The sequence below is a fragment of the Salmo trutta genome, chromosome 33, assembly GCF_901001165.1.
Source record: "Salmo trutta chromosome 33, fSalTru1.1, whole genome shotgun sequence".
NCBI lineage: Eukaryota > Metazoa > Chordata > Actinopteri > Salmoniformes > Salmonidae > Salmo > Salmo trutta.
In genome coordinates this window covers 32,395,729-32,423,103 of record NC_042989.1, presented here as the reverse complement: position 1 = coordinate 32,423,103, position 27,375 = coordinate 32,395,729, and the positions used below count along the sequence as shown (strand labels likewise).

General features: G+C 44.5%; 1 protein-coding gene across 3 annotated transcripts in view; it reads right to left on the bottom strand.

The window, feature by feature from the left end:
- Positions 1-27,375, bottom strand: part of LOC115172840 (unconventional myosin-VI) — a 106,976-nt gene that overhangs the window by 11,621 nt on the left and 67,980 nt on the right. Inside the window, exons 16-28 of one of the 3 annotated variants that reach the window (XM_029730638.1) lie at positions 27,196-27,323; positions 22,596-22,691; positions 22,157-22,327; positions 20,239-20,277; positions 20,041-20,134; positions 19,745-19,875; positions 19,555-19,632; positions 19,329-19,458; positions 18,204-18,294; positions 17,738-17,888; positions 13,643-13,851; positions 13,199-13,277; positions 3,272-3,456 (exon numbers count right to left, since the gene is read on the bottom strand). In XM_029730638.1, the coding sequence (XP_029586498.1) occupies positions 3,272-3,456; positions 13,199-13,277; positions 13,643-13,851; positions 17,738-17,888; positions 18,204-18,294; positions 19,329-19,458; positions 19,555-19,632; positions 19,745-19,875; positions 20,041-20,134; positions 20,239-20,277; positions 22,157-22,327; positions 22,596-22,691; positions 27,196-27,323 (1,582 nt within the window). Of the gene's footprint in view, positions 1-3,271; positions 3,457-13,198; positions 13,278-13,642; positions 13,852-17,737; positions 17,889-18,203; positions 18,295-19,328; positions 19,459-19,554; positions 19,633-19,744; positions 19,876-20,040; positions 20,135-20,238; positions 20,278-21,369; positions 21,450-22,156; positions 22,328-22,595; positions 22,692-27,195; positions 27,324-27,375 lie in introns of those variants that run through there. The other 2 variants (XM_029730639.1, XM_029730640.1) reach the window with 2 other exon arrangements.

Sequence of the window (27,375 nt, the reverse complement as noted above, 5' to 3'; positions counted from 1 at the left end):
GTAAAAGACTGGAATAATAACATATTGAATGCATTAACAGAAATAACCGGAACCAAACAAACATTGTAAAACAGAAATTATAGGAATTAATGGTAAATGTACTACTGGTGATAGACGTAATGGAGAATTGATAGACAGTAACTATTCACACAATGAAGTTATGAAAAAATGTATGCGCACAAATTCTGGAGAGATGAAAGTTGTACATCTCAGCCACACTCCGCTTCTTTGAGCATAAAATTAACTTCTTTGTGTAATGTACTTCAGAACGTTCTCTGAATAAACTGTACAGACCTTTTGCAGATGCTGAGTCTTTGCCTAATTATTAAGCCATTGTCTTACAAACCTTGGGAATTAGTCCAAGGCTTATTGATTGTTAATTATTATCGTTGGGATAGAAAAATTCCCATAACAATGGGCCAAGGCTTTGGGACACTGTAGAGGGATCCTCGGGTGTTCTGGTGCTAATCCAATAGCGGACAATAAACTAACCCTGTGGGAGAAGGGCCAGCCTGGGCAGATAATAGAGCGACAGAAAGATGACAGTGGAGCGTGTGGTGGTGACAGCTCGTGGGGCTGAGTGCTGGATAATTGAGATGTCACCCCCTCAAAGTGCTCCTGGGGTAACAGGGATTGATGGTGAGATAGAGACTCAGAGGTGTTGGCCAACGTTGGAGGGATTAAGAGCTACTGTAACAAGGGCTTACAAAAGAGTGCCTACTGAAGATGAGGCGAGCAACTCTGATGGATGTCATGCCTTTAAGGAAGTTAGTTGTGTTCAAAGTGCTATAGCTGTTGTCAAACCACAGCGGACACAAAATCAGATTTTATCCTAAAATAGACACATACACAATCTGATTTCAAGATGCAATACATTTAACAAGATAACACCCTTGGCAAAAATGTCTTCATTTCCCATTGCTCACTAGGATTTTAAACTATTTTATAATGAACAAAACAATAATTTTCGGGAAATTATTTGTTTGATTAATTTGGGTGATTCTGGTGATTGTGTATCTGGCAACAAACCATTTATCGCCATTACCACCAAGCCAGAAGTTGACATTTCCAGGGCCATTTCCTCCCTATAAACACAATAATACCAGTGTACAAAAATGACTGAACATTGTCTCTGAATCATACATATTCATACACAGGTAACTGCCAAAATAAAGGAAACACTTGAGTAAATGAGGGATACAAAGTACAAAGGTTGTTATCGATAAAACGTCACAATATGGTGCAGAGCGTTCAATATGGCTGCTGGGGGCAAGAAGACCCCAGCTCCACTAAAACCATTGATAACTACGTGCCATTTTCATAGGAGTTTAATTTTATAAATATTTGGTTTTATTTTCATCACCTCTTAATGAGCATAGTCAGATATATATTTTTTATTATTCTATGCAAAATGGTGATGTTTTATTGATAACGACCTATTGCAAGCAGGTGCTTCAACAGACGTGTGGTTCCTGAGTTAATTAAGCAATTAACATCCCATCATGCTTAGGGTCATGTATAAAAATGCCCAGTTGCCAATTGTTTTGGCTACCATGATCTCAGTGACTTTGAAAGAGGGGTCTCAAAGGAGCATAGGGGGTTTAAAATGTGTGTGTGTCTCAGTCACCAGATTTTAACCCAATAGAACACTTATGGAAGATTCTGGACTGGCGCCTGAGACAGCGTTTTCCACCACCATCAACAAAACACACAACATATCTTGGTGTCGCATCCCTCCAAAAGAGTTCTAGACACTTGTATAACAAGGCACATTGAAGCTGTTCGCCCTATTAAAATACACTATGTTGGTGTTTCACCTGTATCTGTAATAGTATTCCCTATTAGTCACGGAGACCAGGGAGGCTTCCACTAAGAGCTGTGTGCGCAGCCATCTGATATGTGATGTCAGCGCGTGTTGTGACAGTCTCACACTGTGTTGACACCTGTGAGCGGTGGAAGATGCTTAACTGTATCCCTCAGTGAGCAGTCGTGAAGAAGTCACCTGATGAGCGAACAGGTAACCTGTAGGCCAGGTGTTCAGGAAACACAGATACTACTCTGTTCCAACTGTAACTAACCATGACTAAACCTATCATCTCTATGACCGTAGGTGCTACTGATATCATTACTGGAGTGTTAAGACCGAGTACTAACTAGTTATTAAGTCCTGTCACCAACGGTGGTTAGGAGTTAGTTCTACAGTACATCTCAACTGTGTAGTTGATTAGTTTACAGAGGGGAATGCGCATTGTGTGTTTGTTCAAGTAATTGTGCAAAGCTAGCTATCAAAGATAAAATAGGAATTGAAAATACATATTTTCCATGTCAATAAGAACAAATACAATGTATGAAAAAAGCCATAGAATATACATTGTGAATGCCTGGAGATGTTGATGTCCATCAGCACTGCTACCAGAGGATATGGTATGATTAGACTGGGGCAACAGAAAAACCTTCAGCACTGCTACCAGAGGATATGGTATGATTAGACTGGGGCAACAGAAAAACCATCAGCACTGCTACCAGAGGATATGGTATGATTAGACTGGGGCAACAGAAAAACCATCAGCATGCAACCAGAGGATATGGTATGATTAGACTGGGGCAACAGAAAAAACATCAGAAGCTGATTGGAATGACCTATTATACATTCCTGTTTAGATTTGGCACGCAGTGGTCATGGTCATATGTTTGCGACAGGCTAATTATCAGACGTGCTTATCCCCTGGCCCTGTTGATTCATGCCCTGGGCGGGGAACACAATGGCGGATTGAATCATGACTGGAACGCAGTGTAATTTGGTTCTATCCAATGTGAAGAATTAGATAATTAGCGTATTGTTTATGATGGCTTTGCATGGATTGGTATAATCCTGGATCTAGGTTGATGAAAGATTAGATGAGGTTGAAATGAAGGATTAATGGGTTGTGTTAGGTTACTGGAAGGAAGCAGGAGGCTAAGCTGTTGGCTAATGTCTTACATGACTCTCACTGTGTTTGGATAGAGACCTGCGAAAGACCCATTGCTGGGAGAGTGGAGAACAAGAGGAGGAGAAAAGAGGTTACACATGCATGCAGTGGACAGGCGTAGTCTCCTTATGGACCTAAGAAATACAACAGCTATTTTTATTTGACGTGTTGAATCCTTTCAGCTCCTATTAAAACATTTCTGGGTTAAACAACAACCTTGGTGAGGCCCTGTAAAAACCTAATCTAGGGCTTGAGTATTGACACATGAAAATATAATCATACTAACATACAGAAATACCCACTTGTCTGTCCATCTATATGTGTACCTGCGAAGAATGGGGTCCATCTGGGCCTCGTCGTTGATGAGATCGGCTTCGCTCTGGGCGATCCTCATGGCCAGCTCTCTGTCTCTCCTCTCCTGCTCCAACAAGGCCGATCGCTGGACGTCCTCCTCCCGCTCCAGCGCTATCTGGATGTCCATCTCCGCCTGAACACAAACACACGTTCATCATCGTCACTGCATCATACTTCTCAACATCCCCATCGCATCATCAGGAGTCGTTCATCTACAGGGCATACAATCCCTATATGAAAACCGTTATTGATGTGAAGCATCACTAGAGCAAAGAATAGACTATCATTATCACTAGGCCTCGACTTTCAAAAAGTTGAAATTTAAAAAGTTAGGAAGAGTATTTATTAAATGCCATAGATTCACATTTTCATAGTGATTGACCGAACACGCCACTTTAGAATCTTCAAACACAGCCAGTAAACACAACTCGGGGATGTTGTTCTTCTCACACTTTTCAGGGGAGAAATTCAGAGACCTCTGTAGCCAGATATTAGAGCAGGGCCAGGGGCTGTGCTGGGCCAACTCTACCCCATCAGTCTCTGTCCTGGGGAGCGATGGAGCCTCGATTAGCCCTGAGTGGCAGGAGGAGAACAATAACATGGCCTGCTGTGTGGTAAGGCCTGATTAGATATATTATCCTGGTTGTAGCAGTTGCTAATGAGTCTCTCCCTGTGATTTCGCATCTAGACGACGCAGAAGTGCACCCAGCAGACAGAAGTGCACCCAGCAGACAGAAGTGCACCCAGCAGACAGAAGTGCACCCAGCAGACAGAAGAGCACCCAGCAGACAGAAGAGCACCCAGCAGACAGAAGAGCACCCAGCAGACAGAAGAGCACCCAGCAGACAGAAGAGCACCCAGCAGACAGAAGAGCACCCAGCAGACAGAAGAGCACCCAGCAGACAGAAGAGCACTCAGCAGACAACCGCAAAAGCAACTTAATCAGAGACTAAAGGTCAGTGGGAACTCTTAAGACGTTATGAGGAAGTTGGAGGGCTGTTTATCGGAGGGCTGTTTAATGGCTCGCTGTTTATCGGAGGGCTGTTTAATGGCTCGCTGTTTATCGGAGGGCTGTTTAATGGCTCGCTGTTTATCGGAGGGCTGTTTAATGGCTCGCTGTTTATCGGAGGGCTGTCTAGGTAGGCAGCAAAGAAAGCTGGAGAGGGAGAAACTGATTTTTGCTGTTCTAGACAAATTCTGAGAAGTTGCAGAGGAAACCTTTGAGGTAGGTTGAGCTAAGGCTCTTGTGGACCTAAGAGAGAGGCTTCAGAAACTCATAACTGATGAAAGCTTTGTGTGTGAAACGGACCGCTAAAAGCAACATATATGTGAATATCAATGCTGGGCTGGGTTGAGCTGAAAAGAGCAGACGTGAGTGCTTCTGCTTGAGGTGCATTCATTGACCTAGCGTCAGTACTCCTAGGACTCCTAGACTAGCAGGAGAGCTTTTATCAGGCCTGGGCCTTTACCCCTGGTAGAGACAGTGTAGTGGTGGTGATCTCCAGGAGAGAATCACCAAGGCGATAATAGGAGGGTAGAGGAAGACGCAAAAGGGGGTGGAGAGGGAAAGAATAGGAGGGCAGGGAAAAAGGAAGGGCTGGTGGGTTGAGGGGCTCCAGCAGTCTAAGGCACTGCATCTCAATGCTAGAGGCGTCACTACAGACACCCTGGTTCGAATCCAGGCTGTATCACAACTGGCCATGATTGGAAGTCCCATAGGGCGGCGCACAATTGGCCAAGCATCGTCCGGATGTGGCCGTCATTGTAAATAAGAATTTGTTATTCACTGACTTGCCTAGTTAAAGAAAAACATGATTCCAGGAAAAAAAGGGAGGGCTGGTGGGTTGAGAGGGAGAGAACAGGATTGTAGGGACGAGAGAACAGTAGAGCAAGAAAATAGAAAAAACTGGCGAGAGAGAGAGCGAGAGAGATACATTTTCCACTTAATATTACAGTAACTAGGCTACTTTTCATTTAAAAGTTTTAATTGGTTAGTCCGTCGTGCCCGCTCTCGCTATAATGAACGATATGCATCTTCGAGCGATCTGTTGATAGGATAGGCTCCAAATGAAATTGTATTTGTCACATGCGCCGAATACCTTACCGTGAAATGCTTACTTACAAACCCTTAACCAACAATGCAGTTCAAGAAATAGAGTTAAGAAAATATTTACTAACTAATGTAAAAAATAAATAATCTAAAAATAACACAAGAAAATTACATTACAATAACGAGGCTATATACAGGGGGTACCGGTACCGAGTCAACGTGCGGGGGTAAAGCATAGTGACTATGCATAGATAATAAACAGCGAGTAGCAGCAGTGTAAAAACAAAAGGGGGGGGATGTAAATAGGCAGTATGACCTTTGATTAATTGTTCAGTCGTTTTATGGCTGAAGCTGTTAAGGAGCCTTTTGTGGTCCTAGACTTGGCGTTCCGGTACTGCTTGCCTATGACTTGGGTGACCATTGATTTAATGGGCCGTACGCACTACCCTCCGTAGCGCCTTACGGTCAGATGACGAGCAGTTGCCATACCAGGCGGTGATGCAACCGGTCAGGATGCTCTAAATGGTGAAGCTGTATTATGTTTTGTGGATCTGGGGACCCATGCAAAATCTTTTCAGTCTCTTGAGGGTGGAAAGTTGTTGTCGTGCTCTCTTCACAACTGTCTTGGTATGTTTGGACCATGATAGTTTGTTGGCGATGTGGACACCAAGGAACTTGAAACTCTCGACCCGCTCCACTACAGCCCCGTCAATGTTAATGGGGGCTTGTTCGGCTCGCCTTTTCCTATAGTCCATGGTCAGATCCTTTGTCTTCCTCACATTAAGGGAGAGGTTGTTGTCCTGGCACCACACTGCCAGGTCTCTGACCTCCTCCCTATAGGCTGTCTCATTGTTGTCGGTGATCAGGCCTACCACTGTTGTGTAATCTGCAAACTTATTGATGGTGTTGAAGTTGTGCTTGGCCACACAGTCGTGGGTGAACAGGGAGTACAGGAGGGGAGTGAGCACGCACCCCTGAGGGGCCCCAGTGTTGACGATCAGCGTAGCAGATGTGTTGTTGCCTACCCTTACCACCTGGGGGCGGCTCGTCAGGAAGACCAGGATCCAGTTGCAGATGGAGATGTTTAGTCTCAGGATCCTTAGCTTAGTGATGAGCTTTGAGGGCACTATGGTGTTGAACGCTAAGCTGTAGTCAATGAACAGCATTCTCACATAGGTGTTCCTTTTGTCCAGGTGGGAAAAAGCAGTATGGAGTGCGACTGACATTGCGTCATTTGAAGGGATGGCTAATTTTGGACCCTTATTTTGGACCCAAAATTGTCGCCTGCCTTCCCGCCTTTGGGACAACGACTCCCATTGTTAGTGTGGAGACATTAGCATCTCGTCATACAGATCTCTGGTTGCAGTCTAATTTCTTTACACGGAGGAGGGGGAGAGCATGATGCTTGTGGATTAGCACATCCCATGTAACATAGCTGAATTCAGAAAAAAGTGGGCCATCATATAAAAACTGGGAAAGCTTAATCCGTGTTTATTCCTTGGTCTAACAAGTGAAAATCAAAACTATTGTCACTAAGCCCTTGCAGAGGAACCACATGATCAAAATCATATCACTTCACTCGTGTGACATTGAGGGGGGCAGAGCAAGCTTCCAACGGGGAGCTCACCCTGCGAAGAATACTTTTTTCTATTTTGACGTTAAGGTTATAAAACGGTCATAAACGGTCATAAAACGGCCATATCATCGGACGGGGCCGCAGTGTCTCCTGACCCCTCCTGGCTCAGCCTCCAGTATTTATGCTGCTGTAGTTTATGTGTCGGGGGGCTAGGGTCAGTCTGTTATATCTGGAGTATTTCTCGTCTTATCCGGTGTCCTGTGTGAATTTAAGTATGCTCTCTCTAATTCTCTCTCTCTCGGAGGAGGACCTGAGCCCTACGACCATGCCTCAGGACTACCTGGCATGATGACTCCTTGCTGTCCCCAATCCACCTGGCCATGCTGCTGCTCCAGTTTCAACTGTTCTGCCTGCGGATATGGAACCCTGACCTGTTCACCGGACTTGCTACCTGTCCCAGATCTGCTGTTTTCAACTCTCTAGAGACAGCAGGAGCGGTAGAGATACTCTCAATGATCGGCTATGAAAAGCCAACTGATATTTACTCAAGGTGCTGACTTGTTGCACCCTCGACAACTATTGTAATTATTATTATTATTTGACCATGCTGGTCATTTATGAACATTTGAACATCTTGGCCATGTTCTGTTATAATCTCCACCCAGCACAGCCAGAAGAGGACTGGCCATCCCTCATAGCCTGGTTCCTCTCTAGGTTTCTTCCAAGGTTTTGGCCTTTCTAGGGAGTTTTTCCTAGCCACCGTGCTTCTACACCTGCATTACTTGCTGTTTGGGGTTTTAGGCTGGGCTTCAGCTGATATCAGCTGATGTAAGAAGGGCTATATAAATACATTTGATTTGATAAATAATGCACTGTGCAAAACTGTGATGTAAATACCATGTACTGGTGCATCAAAATAAATAAAAAGTTGCCAATATTATGTTAAAAAGTTATATATTTTTTGTCCCGCTTTATCAACCATAGCTAGCTAAAGTAGGACAGTCTTATAGTCATTTCCAATGGATGAAAGAGATCCAGTGTACTTAGACTAGGCAGGCCTCTGTTTCTTGTAGAACTGTTATCCTGCAGCAAGCAGAACTATAATATTTAACTTGCTTTTCCTGTAGACCTAATGCGAAATGAAAATATGGTTTTGGCTCAGTGTACACAATTGGGTGTGTCATGCATGCTGTGAATATGATATCAACATTTGTCCTTTTTGTGTAATTAGGAAACATCTTGAGGATTTCAGAAATGTATAATGTGTTGGGCTAATATGTTGGATAGATGTTGAAAGAGGTTACAGAAGACGGAAATGCAAAAAGTGCCCCACTTACTTCCGAATTCACCCTAAGTGGTAACGAGGAAATCCACAACTTGGCCTAAATATTGTTTTCTGATACATACATTTTCTTTTGAGTGTTTCACATAGCCAACCACACAGAGTCGTGGCGCATAGTAGGCCATTTACTGTGCTTTGATTGACAACTGAACAGCAAGAGTTGACTAGTTTATAAAATGTGCCTAACTGACTTAATATAGACTGAATAAAGTTGATCTCCTATATCCCTTTGCCATTCAGAAATCATGCAACATGGTTATATATCCATGGTAACGAATTGGGACAAGTAAACCAAAGGATTTCTAGGATGTTGGGCATTGCCAGACAGTGACTTTAAAGTGAGTGACTCTCGTCTCGTGGTGAGGAGTTTTGCCCATAGCATTAGTGAGGTCGGGCACTGATGTTGGGCAATTAGGCCTGGCAAGCAGTCGGCGTAGGCCAGTCAAGTTTTTACACACCGATCTTGACAAACCATTTCTGTATGGACCTCGATTTGTGCCCAAGGGCATTGTCATGCTGAAACAGCAAAGGGTCTTCCCCAAACTGTTTCCACAAAGTTGCAAGCACAGAATCGTCTAGAATGTCATTGCATGCTGTAACGTTAAGATTTCCCTTCACTGGAACTAAGGGGCCTAGCCTGAACTATGTTAAACAGGCCCAGAGTATTATTCTTCCTCCACTAAACTTTACAGTTGGCACTACGCATCCAGGCAGGTAGTTTTCTCCTGGCTCTGCCAAACCCAGATTCGTACATCGGACTGCCAGATTGTGAAGCGTGATTCATCACTCCAGAGAACGCGTTTCCAGTGCTCCAGAGTCCAATGGCGGCGAGCTTTACACTACTCCAGCCGACGCTTAGCATTGCACATGATGATCTTAGGCTTGTGTGGCTGCTCGGCCATGGAAACCCATTTCATGAAGCTGCTGACGAACAGTTATTGTGCTGATGTTGCTTCCAGAGGCAGTTTGGAACTCGGTAGTGAGTGTTGCAACTGACAAACGATTTTTACTCGCTACACGCTTCAGCGGACACATTTTGTGAGCTTGTGTGTTCTACCACTTCGCAGCTGAGTTGATTTTGCTCCTAGACATTTCCACTTCACAATAACAGCACTTACAGTTGACCGGGGCTGCTCTAGGAGGGCAGAAATTTGATGAACTGACTTGTTGGAAAGGATGCCACGTTGAAAGTCACTGAGCTCTTCAGTAAGGCCATTCTACTGCCAATGTTTGTCTATGTAGATTGCATGGCTGTGTGCTCAATTTTATACACCTGTCAGCAACAGGTGTGACTGAAATAGCCGAATCCACTAATTTGAAGGGGTGTCCACATATTTTTGTATATATATTGTATCTCCCAACCTCATAACTAGCTACCAAGAAGCCATTTCAGGCTATCAATCAAGTCAGAGTAGCTAGATTATTTAACTATTTTAGTTGGCATACCTGCTGGCAAGGTTGGTAGACTTTAGAAAAGCAAGCAATTACTATATGTAGTTAGTAACACTCACATTCCTTTCAATCTTTTACCCAGATTTTACAGAGATGCATAGAAGCACATTTAGTTTATTTAAAAAAAGGAAGATACAGCATAATGATTATGGCTCTGGAAAAGTTGTTTCAGGTTTTGAAAAACGCATTCTCCAACTTCCGGATGGGGGGCCAAGCCCCCTTTCGGACCACTGCCCAGCCATCCTCCTGTACTTTGTTTCCACCAAAAATACATTTTTCTCTCAGATGTCAAAAGTGGTCTCCTGATGTGGTTTAAGCATTGTTGTTAACTTAGAAAATCAAATTTAGTGGTTTTCCTATAAAAACAAAGTGTGATTGAGAGGGAAACACAATGTTTTAACACGGGATCGGTGTCCCGTGTTAAAAAAAATTGATAAATGAGGAAGGAAAAGGAATGATGGAGATGGAGAGTTGAGAACAGAAGAAGAATGAGAGGAAAAGGGAAAAAAGAGAGGGGGAAAAGGGGGCCAGAGGCTGGGAATAGAGGGCAGAGGAGAGAAAGAGGGAACAGCATATGGCAATACAAGACAGAAGAAAAGGGGGATGAAGGTAGGAAGAGGGCCAGAGGAAGAGAAAAGTAGAGAATGGGAATACAGGGCAGAAGAGGACAGGAGGGGGAATACAGGGCAGAAGAGGACAGGAGGAGGAATACAGGGCAGAAGAGGACAGGAGGAGGAATACAGGGCAGAAGAGGACAGGAGGGGGAATACAGGGCAGAAGAGGACAGGAGGGGGAATACAGGGCAGAAGAGGACAGGAGGAGGAATACAGGGCAGAAGAGGACAGGAGGAGGAATACAGGGCAGAAGAGGACAGGAGGAGGAATACAGGGCAGAAGAGGACAGGAGGAGGAATACAGGGCAGAAGAGGACAGGAGGGGGAATACAGGGCAGAAGAGGACAGGAGGGGGAATACAGGGCAGAAGAGGTCGGGAGGGGGAATACAGGGCAGAAGAGGACAGGAGGGGTAATACAGGGTAGGAGAGGACAGGAGGAGGAATACAGGGCAGAAGAGGACAGGAGGGGGAATACAGGGCAGAAGAGGTCGGGAGGGGGAATACAGGGCAGAAGAGGACAGGAGGGGGAATACAGGGCAGAAGAGGTCGGGAGGGGGAATACAGGGCAGACGAGGACAGGAGGGGTAATACAGGGTAGGAGAGGACAGGAGGAGGAATACAGGGCAGAAGAGGACAGGAGGGGGAATACAGGGCAGAAGAGAACATGAGGGAGAATACAGGGCAGAAGAGAACATGAGGGAGAATACAGGGCAGAAGAGGACAGGAGGGGAATACAGGGCAGAAGAGGAGGGGGAATACAGGGTAGAAGAGGACAGGAGGGGGAATACAGGGCAGAAGAGGAGGGGGAATACAGGGCAGAAGAGAACAGGAGGGGGAATACAGGGTAGGAGAGGACAGGAGGGGGAATACAGGGCAGAAGAGGACAGGAGGAGGAATACAGGGTAGGAGAGGACAAGAAGGGTAATACAGGGCAGAAGAGGTCAGGAGGGAGAATACAGGGCAGAAGAGGTCGGGAGGGGTAATACAGGGTAGAAGAGGACAGGAGGGGGAATACAGGGCAGAAGAGGACAGGAGGAGGAATACAGGGTAGGAGAGGACAAGAAGGGTAATACAGGGCAGAAGAGGACAGGAGGGGGAATACAGGGTAGAAGAGGACAGGAGGGGGAATACAGGGCAGAAGAGGACAGGAGGGGGAATACAGGGCAGAAGAGAACATGAGGGAGAATACAGGGCAGAAGAGAACATGAGGGAGAATACAGGGCAGAAGAAAACATGAGGGAGAATACAGGGCAGAAGAGGACAGGAGGGGGAATACAGGGCAGAAGAGGACAGGAGGGGGAATACAGGGCAGAAGAGAACATGAGAGAGAATACAGGGCAGAAGAGGACAGGAGGGGTAATACAGGGCAGAAGAGGACAGGAGGGGGAATACAGGGCAGAAGAGGACAGGAGGGGGAATACAGGGCAGAAGAGGACAGGAGGGGGAATACAGGGCAGAAGAGGACAGGAGGGGGAATACAGGGCAGAAGAGGTCGGGAGGGGGAATACAGGGCAGAAGAGGTCGGGAGAGGGAATACAGGGCAGAAGAGGACAGGAGGGGGAATACAGGGCAGAAGAGGACAGGAGGGGGAATACAGGGCAGAAGAGAACATGAGGGGGAATACAGGGCAGAAGAGGACAGGAGGGGGAATACAGGGCAGAAGAGAACATGAGAGAGAATACAGGGCAGAAGAGGACAGGAGGGGTAATACAGGGCAGAAGAGGTCAGGAGGGGGAATACAGGGTAGGAGAGGACAGGAGGGGGAATACAGGGTAGGAGAGAAGAAAATAAGCAAACTGGAGAAGAAAATAAGCAAACTGGCAAATGGTAATGGAGGGCAATGTGGAAAGCAGAGGACTCAGTCTAGAGGGAGCAGGGTAGGTCTGGGAAGGAGAAAGTCAACAGGAGTGATCAAGGGATGACCCACTAGGGAATCTGACGAATGCCAAGACCCTGGCAGTCTCCCTGTGAGACGGGGGAGCAAATGACTTTCACTCAGCGGGAACAGTATTGTAGCTCAGTTGGTAGATCATTGTGCTTGCAAAGCCAGGGTTGTGGGTTCGATTCTCATGACTAAGTCACTTTGGATAAAAGTGTCTGCTAAATGGCATGCATATATCTTATTAGGTTGAAGAAAAAAATATACTTACATATATACAGATTACATTTGTAGAGATATCAGTATAACAAACATGACTGGTAAGAAATCAATCCATTGCTGCTCTATAGTAAGAGACTACAGGCTGCTCCATGGTAAGAGACTACAGGCTGCTCCATGGTAAGAGACTACAGGCTGCTCCATGGTAAGAGACTACAGGCTGCTCCATGGTAAGAGACTACAGGCTGCTCCATGGTAAGAGACTACAGGCTGCTCCATGGTAAGAGACTACAGGCTGCTCCATGGTACGAGACTACAGGCTGCTCCATGGTAAGAGACTACAGGCTGCTCCATAGTAAGAGACTACATGCTGCTCCATGGTAAGAGACTACATGCTGCTCCATGGTAAGAGACTACAGGCTGCTCCATGGTAAGAGACTACAGGCTGCTCCATGGTAAGAGACTACAGGCTGCTCCATGGTAAGAGACTACAGGCTGCTCCATGGTAAGAGACTACAGGCTGCTCCATGGTAAGAGACTACAGGCTGCTCCATGGTAAGAGACTACAGGCTGCTCCATGGTAAGAGACTACAGGCTGCTCCATAGTAAGAGACCACAGTCTACTATCAGGCAAAAGGGTCAATATATGATAAAGTGGGCAGTGTTTGGAGTGTCTTGTAGGAGGAGAAGGGTAACAAAGCTCTCATTTTCCACAAAAAGGGACCTTCAGTAGGGTCACAAACCTGCATAATCTTCTTTTCTTCCTCCCTCCTCTTCCTCTCCTCCTCCTCCTGCTTCCTCTTATGCTCCATCTCCGATTTCCTAATGAGAGGGAGCAGGGACGACAGACGTGGTTAATGCTCTTATACGGCAAAGCACCATGTTACTTTAGATCACAGATGGACATGCATCCTGCCTGATCAATATTCTCAATGACATCATCAAACCATGAACCATGTACAAGCTCAGTCTCATAGCATCAACTCTGGACATATCCGGTTGGGGGTTTCTTTAAAATTGAGAGGTCATCATGCCAATGGCTTCAACCAAAACATGAAGTGCTGCTTTGGTGCACCTGTGCAGGCTTTTATTCTGGCCCTGCACTAACACACTAGATCCAAAAGCCCTCCACTACCGAAATAGCCCACCCCAGTGCTAGCCCATTTATGTTTCGATCGCCCCCTTACTTCTTTCTGTCGTTCTCCTCCTGCTGCCGTTGCTGGTCGTCCTCCTCCCTCCTCTTCCTCTCTCTTTCCATCTCCTCTTCGATGCGCCGCAGCCTTTCCATCTCGTCTTCCTCCTGCTTCTTCTTCTGCATGGAGGAGAGTAGCTGCTCCGAGCTCTTCACCAGCCCCTGGTACTCCTGGTCAATCTCCTTTCGGGTCATCACTGTGGCCTGTAGGAGGGGGCATAGGTCAAAGGTCATAGGAGTGGTGTCATAGGCCTATTACAACAACAAAAAACAATAGGCTAAAACCTGAATTATTTGTACTTGTCTGTCATACAGTATGTCATGGTTAATATTATAAACATATACAGTGCATTTTGAAAGTATTCAGACCAGTTTACTTTTTCCACATTTTGTTACGTTACAGCCTTATTCTAAAATGGATTAAATAAAAAATCCTCAGTAAAAGGCACATGACAGCTCGCTTGGAGTTTGCAAAAAGGCACCTAAAGGACTTTCAGAACATGTGAAACAAGATTCTCTGGTCTGATGAAACCAAGATTGAACTCTTTGGCCAGAACCTCAGACTGGGGTGATGGTTCACCTTCCAACAGGACAACAACCCTAAGCAAACAGCCAAGACAACGCAGGAGTGGCTTCGGGACAAGTCTCTGAATGTCCTCGAGTGGCCCAGCCAGAGCCTGGACTTGTACCCGATCTAACATTTCTGGAGAGTCCTGAAAATAGCTGTGCAGTGATGCTCCCCATCCAACCTGACAGAGCTTGAGAGGATCTGCAGAGAATAAATGGGAGAAACTCCCCAAATACATGTGTGCCAAGCTTATAGCGTCATACCCAAGAAAACTCGAGACTGTAATCACTGCCAAAGGTGCTTCAACAAAGTACTGAGTAAAGGGTCTGAATACTTAAGTAAATATGATATTTAAAAAAATAATAATTTTACATTTCTAAAAATCTGTTTTTGCCTTGTCATTATCAGGTATTGTGTGTAGATTGATGGAAAAAAACTATTTAATCAATTTTAGAATAAGGCTGTAACGTAACAAAATGTTAAAAATGTCAAGGGGTCTGAATACAATGTAGACAACATATGCCTTCGTAGACTAAACTTTGTTAATCGTTGGTTATGATTCCCCAATATGTGCTACTACCATCCCCATTAGCACTGCTGCAGACACAGGAGCGCACCGACTTTAACACAGGCATATGAGAGTCTTTTCAGTGTATGGGGAATATGCTAAAAGTAACATCCAATTCCCAATATCCCAGAATCTCATTTAATTGAACTTTTTCTCATTTAATCCTTGTTTCCTATATAAGTGGTGTAATTAAAACTGTCCGATTCCAGGAAGTGAGAGGGGCATCCCTCTGCAGTGGGCCTGGCAGAAATCCCCTTGTCTGTTTAGGGTTGTGACACCCTCACGATCTATTCAATAAGCTAACCAGAGAGACATCGACAGAGAGCACCACCACCACTGCTACCACTGCTGCCCTGGTCACCTCGGAGTCACACCCTGTCTGTCGGTGGGGGGTATAGGGTGGATTGATTTCCCTGACGTGGTTCAGACAGACACCACAATGGGAAATGACAAGCTGACTTGTTTATGACTATTGTATAATTCAGCTAGCGATGCTACGCTAGGCCCTTAGCGATGCTACGCTAGGCCCTTAGCGATGCTACGCTAGGCCCTTAGCGATGCTACGCTAGGCCCTTAGCGATGCTACGCTAGGCCCTTAGCGATGCTACGCTAGGCCCTTAGCGATGCAACACTAGGTGCGTCATAATGTACTAGGAATAGCATCGGGCGCTGGTGAACACAGAGCAGATGCCAATGGGCTAACAGAGGAGCGCAGGGTCGGGCAGACACACAGAGGTGACTGAACTAGGGAGCGAGGGAGAGAAAGAGAGGAGACTAGACATTTGCTCATGTGAAAAATGTTCTGCTCGGATGCCTGTCATCTAGTCTCCCGAGTGGAGACTGGTGTTTCTAGCACAGGGAGAGGGGAGGGTTCGATTAAACGGGAAAAACACAGTATTTCTCAACCTCTTTCCCTGACGAAATACAGCCAAAATGATGTAAAGTTTGGCAACTCATTTGAGAAATAATTTGAACCACATGCCACCAGAGGTCTCTTCACAGTCCCCAAGTCCATAGCAGACTATGGGAAGCGCACTGTACTACATAGAGCCATGACTACTTGGAATTCTATTCCACATCAGATAACTGATGCAAGCAGTAGAATCAGATTTAAAAACCAGATAAAAATACACCTTATGGCACAGCGGGGACTGTAAAGCAACAAACACACATGATAACATAAGCACTACACACACACACAGAGAGATTTTGTGCTGTAGATATGTGGTAGTGGAGTAGGGGCCTGTGGGCACACACTTAGAGTGATGTGAAATCGGTTATGAATGTATTATAATGTTTTATAAAAATTGTATAACTGCCTTAGTTTTGCCGGATCCCAGGAAGAGTAGCTGCTAATGGGGATCCATAATCAATACAAATCCCTTACCATATACAGACTGGTGTTTATAGCAGAAGAATAGAGGGGAGAACCCTTACCATATTTAGCCATATTAAAGGATTACAGATCAAAACAACCCCAGGAAATGGCTTCCTGACGAGATGACAGGGAGATGAAATGAGATTAGAGAGAGATGCGATGTGATGTGATCAGCGGGATTAGATTAGAAAGTTAAGACATATGAGGGTGTGTTCGTAAATTCACTCTCGTAAATTCAGAGCGTTGTCAGATTGTCCGTTCGTAATTTCAGAGCGTTTTGCTCTCGGAGCATTCAGAGCGCATACTGGACGATCTGGCCGAGGAGTAGGGTTGATCCGAGCGTTCTGACCTCACAACGCAGTCAAGCACCCAAGCTAACTGGCTAAAGTTAGCTAGCTTGCAAGCTACTTCCAGACAAATGAGAGAACACCTCACTCTGGCCATTTTTCTTACCCGAGCAGAGCTGGTTAGGCTATTCTCATGTTATCCAGAGCGTTGGTGACTAACTGTGCTGCTGGCAACAATTAAATTACGCTTTTTTTGCCAAGGTTTACACTGACACCAGCCATATTCAACGGGTGTTGAGCGTTCGTAAATTCATCAGTTATTCTGTTCTCTGGCACACTCAGACAAGAGTGATCTGAAATCAGAGCAGATAGACAGAACTAATTTACGAATGCACCCTGAGTCACCCTGGCCTCCTCGGTGTAGGGTGAAGATGACCCTAGACCAGTGTTCCCAAACTAGAGGCCCACAGGCTGAATTTGGCCCGTGGGTGATTTTATTTGAAGTTTACTGAGCAATTTCCCCCAAAAAATATTGTTAGACATAAAAGTTTGTAAAAACACAAGCAAATCAGCTCCAAGTTATTTAATTTTGGAAATCGGTTGCAAAGTATTCCCACGCATAATAGAGTGATATGTGTATACACATTAAGCAAGGTTTGAAATTATGTTTTAGGCAAATATCTCTTTGGGCTTCTTGTGGTCAATTTGCAGTCTACAAATTATTTGTAATTATGTTTCGGCCCCCTGACCATCCACTCAAGAAAAAAATTGTTCTGCAGCTGAATCTAGTTGATGATCCCTGCCATAGACGCTGGGTCCGTTTTATATTTTCCCCACTAATGGTTAAAGTCCTAGTACAGACCAAAAACATGATTTTCCTGTGCTTTATATGCATTTACACACTATGAGGTTGAAATAATAATGTGAAATTGTGACAATTATGCTAATGCCCTTTCAGTATAAGAGTTGTTTGAAAAGACCGTCTGATATTTCAGCCTGCCTGGTGACATCATCAGAAGAAAAGCCTCTCTGCCAATAACAGCTAGTTTTCAGTTATCCTCACTCAGACAACTCCCAGACAGTCCTAGATAAATTCTTGAATTTTGCTAAGAAGCTATTTTTGTTTATTTTTGACCATTTTAATTGAAAACTAAATCACAGTAATGTACTTAATTGTTAGCCAGAAATGATTTGACATTGAGACAAAAACAGCTGCATTGGACCTTTAAGGTTAGGAATGGGGCAGGGGAAGCTGATCCTAGATCTGTGCCTAGGAGAGCCCTCCTCACCTTGATATTGGCCATGAAGGTGTCGATGGAGACCCCCAGCTCCTGGACCTGCTGGGCCATCTCCTGCTTGCCCTCCTTCAGAGCGCCCACCACCTCGTTGAAGCGTTCCATACGCATCTTCAGGTTACGCACCTTCACCATGCCGTCGACGCTGTGTCCGTATGAGCCCACGCACACACACGTAAGTGTGAGCCCACTCGCACGTGCACATACACACGTACAGTCAGAATACCATGATAACAAAACAATTCAAAAAGCCATCACCCGGATGGATGCATTCACCAAAGCAATATATATTTTCCAAATGCAATACGGTGACAGAGACGGCCACGAGTCACGGCTGAGCTCTCCAGATTGATTTGAACTTCTAACTGCAGAATGTGGAGAAGCCATCAAAAGGCACAGAGTGTGAAGCACTTTTAAACAAAGATAATGTGTGTGCGTGCGTGCGTGTGTGTACACCCACCGTGGCTTATGTTTCTTCTTACAGAGCCACATGCGGACGGTCTTCTGAATCTTAACAAGGGCAGAGGCACGATACTTCATCTTCTCCTTCACTGGGGGGGATAAATTGTCAAATCTAGTCAACATAGTATTGTCAACATATTCTACATTACTCATCTCATATGTATATACTGTTCTATACCATCTACTGCATCTTGCCTATGCCGCACGGCCATCCATATATTTATATGTACATATTCTTATTCATCCCTTTACATTTGGGTGTATAAGGTAGTTGTTGTGAATTTGTTAGATTACTTGATAGATATTGCTGCATTGTCGGAACTAGAAGCACAAGCATTTCGCTACACTCGCATTAACATCTGCTAATCATGTGTATGTGAGCAATAAAATTTGATTTGACTTGATATTGGGCCAATTCACACAGAGATAAAGCCACACACAACTCTTAATAGAGATATTAAGTTTGAATTTTGGGGGGGAAATAAAATGGAAGATCGGCCAGCCATCACAATGCATATATCCTCAGATATGGGATATCCTGACGGTGAAAAAAGCAGGTAACTGGTGGGCCGAGGCAGTCTACAGTTATTACTTACAACGTGATATCATTGATTTTATACTTTACCCTAATAAGCACTGCCGGTGCTGCACTTTGTTAAATGGGAGGGAAAATCAATATAACTTGGCACAGAGGGTAATGGTTCAAGGAACTGCTTTTAGTGTGAAAGATTGCCTCGAGCAATAGAAATGTGAAACATAAGAACTATGGTAGTGGAATACAGCTGCCGGAGTGTGGTAATCAGCGTTCGACTAAATGGAGAGGAAAAAACTATTTCTCAACCTATTGCCCTGTGAAGAATTTGAGCCAAAATGATGTAAAGTTATGACAAGTTTAACAACTCCTGACTCAGCAGAAATCATTTGAACCCTTTTCATTATATTGGCTGTTTTGTTTGAGAAGTTAGTTTGGTCTTTTCCACCATTTCAAAGCCCATGTAGGGACTTTTCATTGTATCGGTCCCTAACAACTAAATCCATTATTATTGTTAACTAGGAGGAGTGCTATTGCTCTACAGTACGTTGTCCAGCTCAGTGCGAGTATGAGTCAGGGGTGTTGACGTACATTTGATGACAGAAAGGGAGCACCACTGGACCTTCTTCCAACGGCTGACGACCAGCCACTGGTTGACCTTCTTCACCAGCTCTGCCAGGTGGTCCGGGTCCGACTTCATGATCTGGTCAAACTCCGCAAACTGACCACGAAGCAGGACATCAAGAGAATTACTCAAGGTAATTTGGCATGTATGACAATCATGCACATAAGAAAGAGAGCTGAAAGCAGTGCTTACCTTCCCAGGGCGGAAGAACACTCTGGTCAAACCAAACTTGTAGTCATTCTCATTCAGCCCCAGCGCTTTGAACAAAGCCTGCAGAGGAACAAGAACAGAAACCACCAGTCAAAGTCTTCTAAGAGTATAAACATCTAAATAATACAAGGTTTATATGAAATGGAATGCTGATCTTGGGGGAGCCACCCACCTTGCAGAAGAGCCTGGGGTCCAGTCGTGTGAGCTTGTCAGGCATGTACTGTTTGTACATGTTGTAGAGCTCATGGAAGGCGGCTCTGGAGGGGAAGCCTCCCTGCATCAAGTCCAGCACTGACACCATGCCTGGTGAGGAAAGGGGAGAGAATGGTGTTTGTGTGTGTGTGTGTGTCCGTAGTAATCTTTATAACGGATAATGAAGTACTGCATTTTTTAAAACTTTTTTAAAATGATTCCGTGAATGTGTTAATAATAGTTTTGCGAATATGTTCTTCCTCTCCTAGCCAATACCTGAACACTGCAACTGAGACAGAATCTGGGCTCCTTCAAACTGGTGGCTCACCATCTTCAAGTTGGGTTTCACACAGCGAATGAAGCTGGAACCCTTTGAAAGACAGGTAAATCATATCTATCAGATGCGATCCCAGGCCAGTTGCTGACTACCAGTGTGAGAGAGAGGACATCAGATATGGCGACACAGATACTCACAGTGCTGCGAAGCTTCTCTAGCAGTACGTTCAACTGGGTCTGTGAAGGCAGGCAGAAAAAGAAGCTTGTTTAATACTTAGTCTGAGTCCCACCACACTGCACAAGAAGGTCCTTAGGAGCACTTACAAACAAATTGGGAATATATTTGACGTTGCACATTAAAAACTGAAAAGAGCATTAGTTATAATGCTGACGTACCCAATAGAAAGTAAGACAGGTGAGGGATAAGTTATTAGTTATTAGTTATAATGCTGACGTACCCAATAGAAAGTAAGACAGGTGAGGGATAACAGCACACAGAAAGACAAAAAAGATCCATGCATGACTCAGGAGGATTCTGCAGAAGATCCATGCATGACTCAGGAGGATTCTGCAGAAGATCCATGCATGACTCAGGAGGATTCTGCAGAAGATCCATGCATGGCTCAGGAGGATTCTGCAGAAGATCCATGCATGACTCAGGAGGATTCTGCAGAAGCCATTTGCATTGTTCTCAATAGGATTTGATTACAACAGTCCTAAATTAAATTGAATGTTTTCGCAAGATATATAAAACATTTACTGAAACTGTGCTATGTAGATACTTTTATGCAACACAAGAGAATGACTGTATGCAAGACCCAACTTGGCAATATTTCACTGGTAATAGTAGAGATGAATATTTTAAAACATAATATATATATTTTTTTTAACTTCGCTATGTTCCCTTCCTCACAGCATTGCATTGCAATAGATTGCCTCACATTGTTTAACTTTTCTAATGTTATTTGATGTTTTATTAATAAAAGCACACCTGTGTGTAATCAAACTGAATAGATCCCGTCTTGTTCTTTTCTCTACAATGCTACACTCAGGTAATTTTGTCATGTCTTACGTGATGAATTATTAATAAAAGCGTCAACTCAAGCATCCCCACACACAAACAGACCATACAGGAAGACAGGTGGAGGAGGAGTATGATAGGAAAACAGCAATGGGTGCTGTGTGTGCGCTGTGTGTGCGCATCTGCTGATGCAGTACTGGGTTATCGAAACAATCAACAGTGAGACAAGTTACCTTCTGTCCCTGGCTGAAGCTATACTTCTTCGTGACTGACTTTTAGCCCTGTGCTGCTTTCTGACTTTTTCATACCCTTTCTCTAGCTGACTTTATCCAACTTTTTCCACAAAGGAAGGATTTCTCAGGAAAAGAGGTGGGAGACTGGAAGAGGCCTACAGGAAAGGAAGGATGAAAGAAGAGTGGCAAGGAGAGCGGCAGGGAGAGGAAAGGGGTTAGAATTTCAAAGGTCAAAGTTGGAAATTGTACACAGTTTTCTCTAACATTGTGTCAGAAAACATCTGAAATAAGCAATAGGAAAAATGATTAGACTACAAACTAAACACCAGGGTCTTATTCTGCATCAAAAAGGAACTTGGGGGACGGCAGGGCCCGTCTGAATTTGAGACAACTTTAGAAGCCCCTATCTTGGCAAATTTCCTGCAAATCTACAATTTCTCCTTGGAGCTGTGAGAAATGTTTGCAGTTTAAAAGCAAATTTCCTGCAGTTCTACTACAACTTTTGCCATGCTGCTGAGAGAAAATGTTGCCGTTTTAAAGCAAATTTCCTGCAATTCAATTATTCTGGCTAATGCTGTGTTCTTTTGCTCAAACATAAATCCTATAGTGATAAATTCATTGGTTTTTCTAATTTTCAATTCTCCCTCACTGTCTTTTATTTTGGTGATTTTTAGTTCTCAAAGATTATATTCTTAAAAAATATTTTACACTGAAAGTTTTTCCATCCCGAAAATGTATTTTCACTGTTTGGACTTGGGCGACCCGAAAAAACACTTACACAAATGAACTTGAACTAGAAGAAGGTATTTTGAAATCAAAGTGACATCTCAGAACCAAATGCTGCTACAGTCTCCTTCCTCACCTTGAATTTGTTGCCCACACTGATAAAGCTGAGTTTGCCAGCCTTTTGTTTGGAGTCCTTGCTGTTGTTGGAGTTCTCAAAAAGCTCCCTCACAAACTTATCCTTGGACTCACACACCAGGCTCTCCAAGGACATATGGAGAGCATCATTATTCTTCTCTACAAACTGGGTCTGCAGACATGCGCGCACACACACACAAAAACAAATACCCACGCATACACAAAACATTTAACAGACTTTGCCATGTGTGATACTGCTAACAAGCTGAGAAGACTATTACCAGCAGAAGCTGTATATTGTAATGAAAACATTTATAAAATTTTTTTTTGAAATGGTTACACCACGTTTGAGATATAATGGAGTACAGGTTGACGTAGTGTTATCAACCAATCATCCAAGAGCAAATGGACATATAACCATGGACGTGCGTGACGGTTACCGTCTCGTAGCACACGGCTCCGGCAAAGTGTCTGACCATGAATCCTTCATCATCTCTGACGTTCCTGTGGACAGCCAGCTTGGACTTCCTAGGAACCTGAAGAGACAGCAGCAACATACTATATTAGACCCTCTTTACATAATTCACATAGTGTCTGTGTACATGTGTTGGTTTGTGTGTGTATGCGTTGGTGTGTGAGTATGTGTTGGTGTGTGTGTCGGTGTGTGTGAATGTGTGTTGGTGTGTGTGTATGTATGTGTGTGTGTGTATGTATGTGTATGTGTGTGTAGGTGTGTGTGTATGTATGTGTTGGTGTGTGTGTATGTGTTGGTGTGTGTGTATGTGTTGGTGTGTGTGTGTGTGTGTGTGTGTGTGTGTGTGTGTGTGTGTATGTATGTGTTGGTGTGTGTGTATGTATGTGTTGGTGTGTGTATGTATGTATGTGTTGGTGTGTGTGTATGTATGTATGTATGTGTTGGTGTGTGTGTATGTATGTATGTGTTGGTGTGTGTGCATGTATGTATGTGTTGGTGTGTGTGTGTGTATGTATGTGTTGGTGTGTGTGCATGTATGTATGTGTTGGTGTGTGTGCATGTATGTATGTGTTGGTGTGTGTGTGTGTGTGTGTGTGTGTGTGTGTATGTATGTATGTATGTATGTGTTGGTGTGTATGTGTTGGTGTGTGTATGTATGTATGTGTTGGTGTGTGTGTATGTATGTATGTGTTGGTGTGTGTGTATGTATGTGTTGGTGTGTGAGTATGTGTTGGTGTGTGTGTCGGTGTGTGTGAATGTGTGTTGGTGTGTGTGTATGTATGTGTGTGTGTGTATGTATGTGTATGTGTGTGTAGGTGTGTGTGTATGTATGTGTTGGTGTGTGTGTATGTGTTGGTGTGTGTGTATGTGTTGGTGTGTGTGTGTGTGTGTGTGTGTGTGTGTGTGTGTGTGTGTGTGTGTGTGTGTGTATGTATGTGTTGGTGTGTGTGTATGTATGTATGTATGTGTTGGTGTGTGTATGTATGTATGTGTTGGTGTGTGTGTATGTATGTATGTATGTGTTGGTGTGTGTGTATGTATGTATGTGTTGGTGTGTGTGCATGTATGTATGTGTTGGTGTGTGTGTGTGTATGTATGTGTTGGTGTGTGTGCATGTATGTATGTGTTGGTGTGTATGTGTTGGTGTGTGTGTATGTATGTATGTGTTGGTGTGTGTGTATGTATGTATGTGTTGGTGTGTGTGTATGTATGTATGTGTTGGTGTGTGTGTATGTATGTATGTGTTGGTGTGTGTGCCTGTATGTATGTGTTGGTGTGTGTGCCTGTATGTATGTGTTGGTGTGTGTGCCTGTATGTATGTGTTGGTGTGTGTGCCTGTATGTATGTGTTGGTGTGTGTGCCTGTATGTATGTGTTGGTGTGTGTGCATGTATGTATGTGTTGGTGTGTGTGCATGTATGTATGTGTTGGTGTGTGTGCATGTATGTATGTGTTGGTGTGTGTGCATGTATGTATGTATGTGTTGGTGTGTGTGCATGTATGTATGTGTTGGTGTGTGTGCATGTATGTATGTGTTGGTGTGTGTGTTGGTGTGTGTGTGTGTGTGTGTGTGTGTGTGTGTGTGTGTGTGTATGTATGTATGTATGTATGTATGTGTTGGTGTGTGTGTATGTATGTATGTATGTGTTGGTGTGTATGTATGTATGTATGTGTTGGTGTGTGTGTATGTACTGGTGTGTGTTGGTGTGTGTGTGTATGTATGTGTTGGTGTGTGTGTATGTATGTGTTGGTGTGTGTGTATGTATGTGTCGGTGTGTGTGTGTGTATGTGTCGGTGTGTGTGTATGTATGTGTCGGTGTGTGTGTGTATGTGTGTGTCGGTGTGTGTGTATGTGTGTGTCGGTGTGTGTGTGTATGTGTGTGTCGGTGTGTGTGCGCGTCAGTGTGTGTGAATGTGTGTCGGTGTGTGTGTGAATGTGTGTCGGTGTGTGTGTGAATGTGTGTCGGTGTGTGTGTGAATGTGTGTCGGTGTGTGTGTGAATGTGTGTCGGTGTGTGTGTGAATGTGTGTCGGTGTGTGTGTGAATGTGTGTCGGTGTGTGAATGTGTGTCGGTGTGTGTGTGTGAATGTGTGTCGGTGTGTGAATGTGTGTCGGTGTGTGTGTGTGTGAATGTGTGTCGGTGTGTGTGTGAATGTGTGTTGGTGTGTGCGTGAATGTGTGTCGGTGTGTGTGTGTAAGTGTGTATGTGTGTTGGTGCGTGTGTATGACTGTGTTGGTGTGTGTTGGTGTTGGTATGAGTTGGTGGGTGTTGGTGTGTGTTTGTGTGTCTGTTGGTAGGTGTTGGTGTTGGTAGGTGTTGGTAGGTGTTGGTAGGTGTTGGTGTGTGTTGGTAGGTGTTGGTAGGTGTTGGTAGGTGTTGGTAGGTGTTGGTAGGTGTTGGTAGGTGTTGGTAGGTGTGTGTTGGTGTGTGTTGGTAGGTGTTGGTAGGTGTTGGTAGGTGTTGGTGTGTGTTGGTAGGTGTTGGTAGGTGTTGGTAGGTGTTGGTAGGTGTTGGTAGGTGTGTGTCGGTGTGTGTCGGTGTGTGTCGGTGTGTGTCGGTGTGTGTCTGTTGGTGTGTGTCTGTTGGTGTGTGTCTGTTGGTGTGTGTCTGTTGGTGTGTGTCTGTTGGTGTGTGTCTGTTGGTGTGTGTCTGTTGGTGTGTGTCTGTTGGTGTGTGTTGATGTTGGTGTGTGTTGGTGTGTGTTGGTGTTGGTGTGTGTTGGTGTTGGTGTGTGTTGATGTTGGTGTGTGTTTATGTTGGTGTGTGTTGGTGTTGGTGTGTGTTGGTGTTGATGTGTGTGTTGGTGTTGATGTTGGTGTTGATGTTGGTGTGTGATGTGTTGGTGTGTGATGTGTTGGTGTGTGTTGGTATGTGATGGTGTTGGTGTGTGTCTGTTGGTGTGTGTCTGTTGGTGTGTGTGTGTTGGTGTGTGTGTGTGTCTGTTGGTGTGTGTCTGTTGGTGTGTGTCTGTTGGTGTGTGTCTGTTGGTGTGTGTCTGTTGGTGTGTGTTGATGTTGGTGTGTGTTGATGTTGGTGTGTGTTGATGTTGGTGTGTGTTGATGTTGGTGTGTGTTGATGTTGGTGTTGGTGTTGATGTTGGTGTTGGTGGGTGTTGGTGTTGGTGTGTGTTGGTGTTGGTGTGTGATGGTGTTGGTGTGTGATGGTGTTGGTGTGTGATGGTGTTGGTGTGTGTTGGTATGTGATGGTGTTGGTGTGTGTTGGTATGTGATGGTGTTGGTGTGTGTCTGTTGGTGTGTGTCTGTTGGTGTGTGTGTGTTGGTGTGTGTGTGTTGGTGTGTGTGTGTTGGTGTGTGTGTGTGTGTGTTGGTGGGTTTGTGTGTGTACATGTGTTGGTGGGTTTGTGTGTGTACGTGTGTTGGTGGGTTTGTGTGTGTACGTGTGTTGGTGTGTGTTGGTGTGTGATGGTGTTGGTGTGTGTTGGTGTGTGATGGTGTTGGTGTGTGTTGGTATGTGATGGTGTTGGTGTGTGTTGGTATGTGATGGTGTGTGTCTGTTGGTGTGTGTCTGTTGGTGTGTGTCTGTTGGTGTGTGTGTGTTGGTGTGTGTTGGTGTTGGTGTGTGTTGGTGTTGGTGTGTGTCTGTTGGTGTTGGTGTGTGTCTGTTGGTGTGTGTTGATGTTGGTGTGTGTTGATGTTGGTGTGTGTTGGTGTTGGTGTGTGTTGGTGTTGGTGTGTGTTGGTGTTGGTGTGTGTTGGTGTTGGTGTGTGTTGGTATGTGATGGTGTTGGTGTGTGTTGGTATGTGATGGTGTTGGTGTGTGTCTGTTGGTGTGTGTCTGTTGGTGTGTGTGTGTTGGTGTGTGTGTGTGTTGGTGGGTTTGTGTGTGTACATGTGTTGGTGGGTTTGTGTGTGTACGTGTGTTGGTGGGTTTGTGTGTGTACGTGTGTTGTGTGTGTGTGTGTACGTGTGTGTATGTGTGTTGGTGTGAATGTATGTGTGTGGGTGTGTTGGTGTGTATGTTGGTGGGTTTGTGTGTGTTGGTGGGTTTGTGTGTGTGTACATGTCTATAAGACCCTCATCAATTTGCATGACAGTATGATTTTACATTGTGCGTGGATACTATTTATAAAAGGATACTCACCTAGCTCTGGTGGTATGGCATTATGATTAATATTATACAACCATAAACAACTGAGAGAATATTCTTCTCAATATGAAAGGGATGATTAATATCACCTAAAAACATCTGCAGCCGGCCCAGTCTAATCCTTTGGTCTGAATTGATACCAATGCAGCATTTCAAACAGGATTTTTACACCTGTTAAAAATGTATAGAAAAAGGAACAAAAGTTCCCTAAGGGAATGGGGCTGCTGGTTCACAATAGCTCTCGTGTTTCACATAGAAAAAGTAGCAGAACGTCTATTATAATACCATTCTGACCCCTCGGCATGAAGATCTGGTTAGACAAGGCAGTATCAGTTGACTAAACGCTGAACCAAGGTCAGTTTAGCATTTTTCAATATAAATGGTTCAAGTTAGGATCCAGGATGGGTAAACTGATCCCAGATACGTGCCTGCAGGCAACTTCTACCCAAAGCTCTCACCGTCAGTCTGAAGTGGTCTTTGTGCTTGCTGTGGATGGCCTCTGCAAAGTGCTGGTCGCTGGGCAGCGGTAGGCGGTTCTCTTCATCCAGAATGTCCAGGATGCCCACCAGCTTGGCTTCCACCAGGTCTATGGTAATAAATAAGATGCATTATTACAGATGCAGTCAGCAGCATGTTCA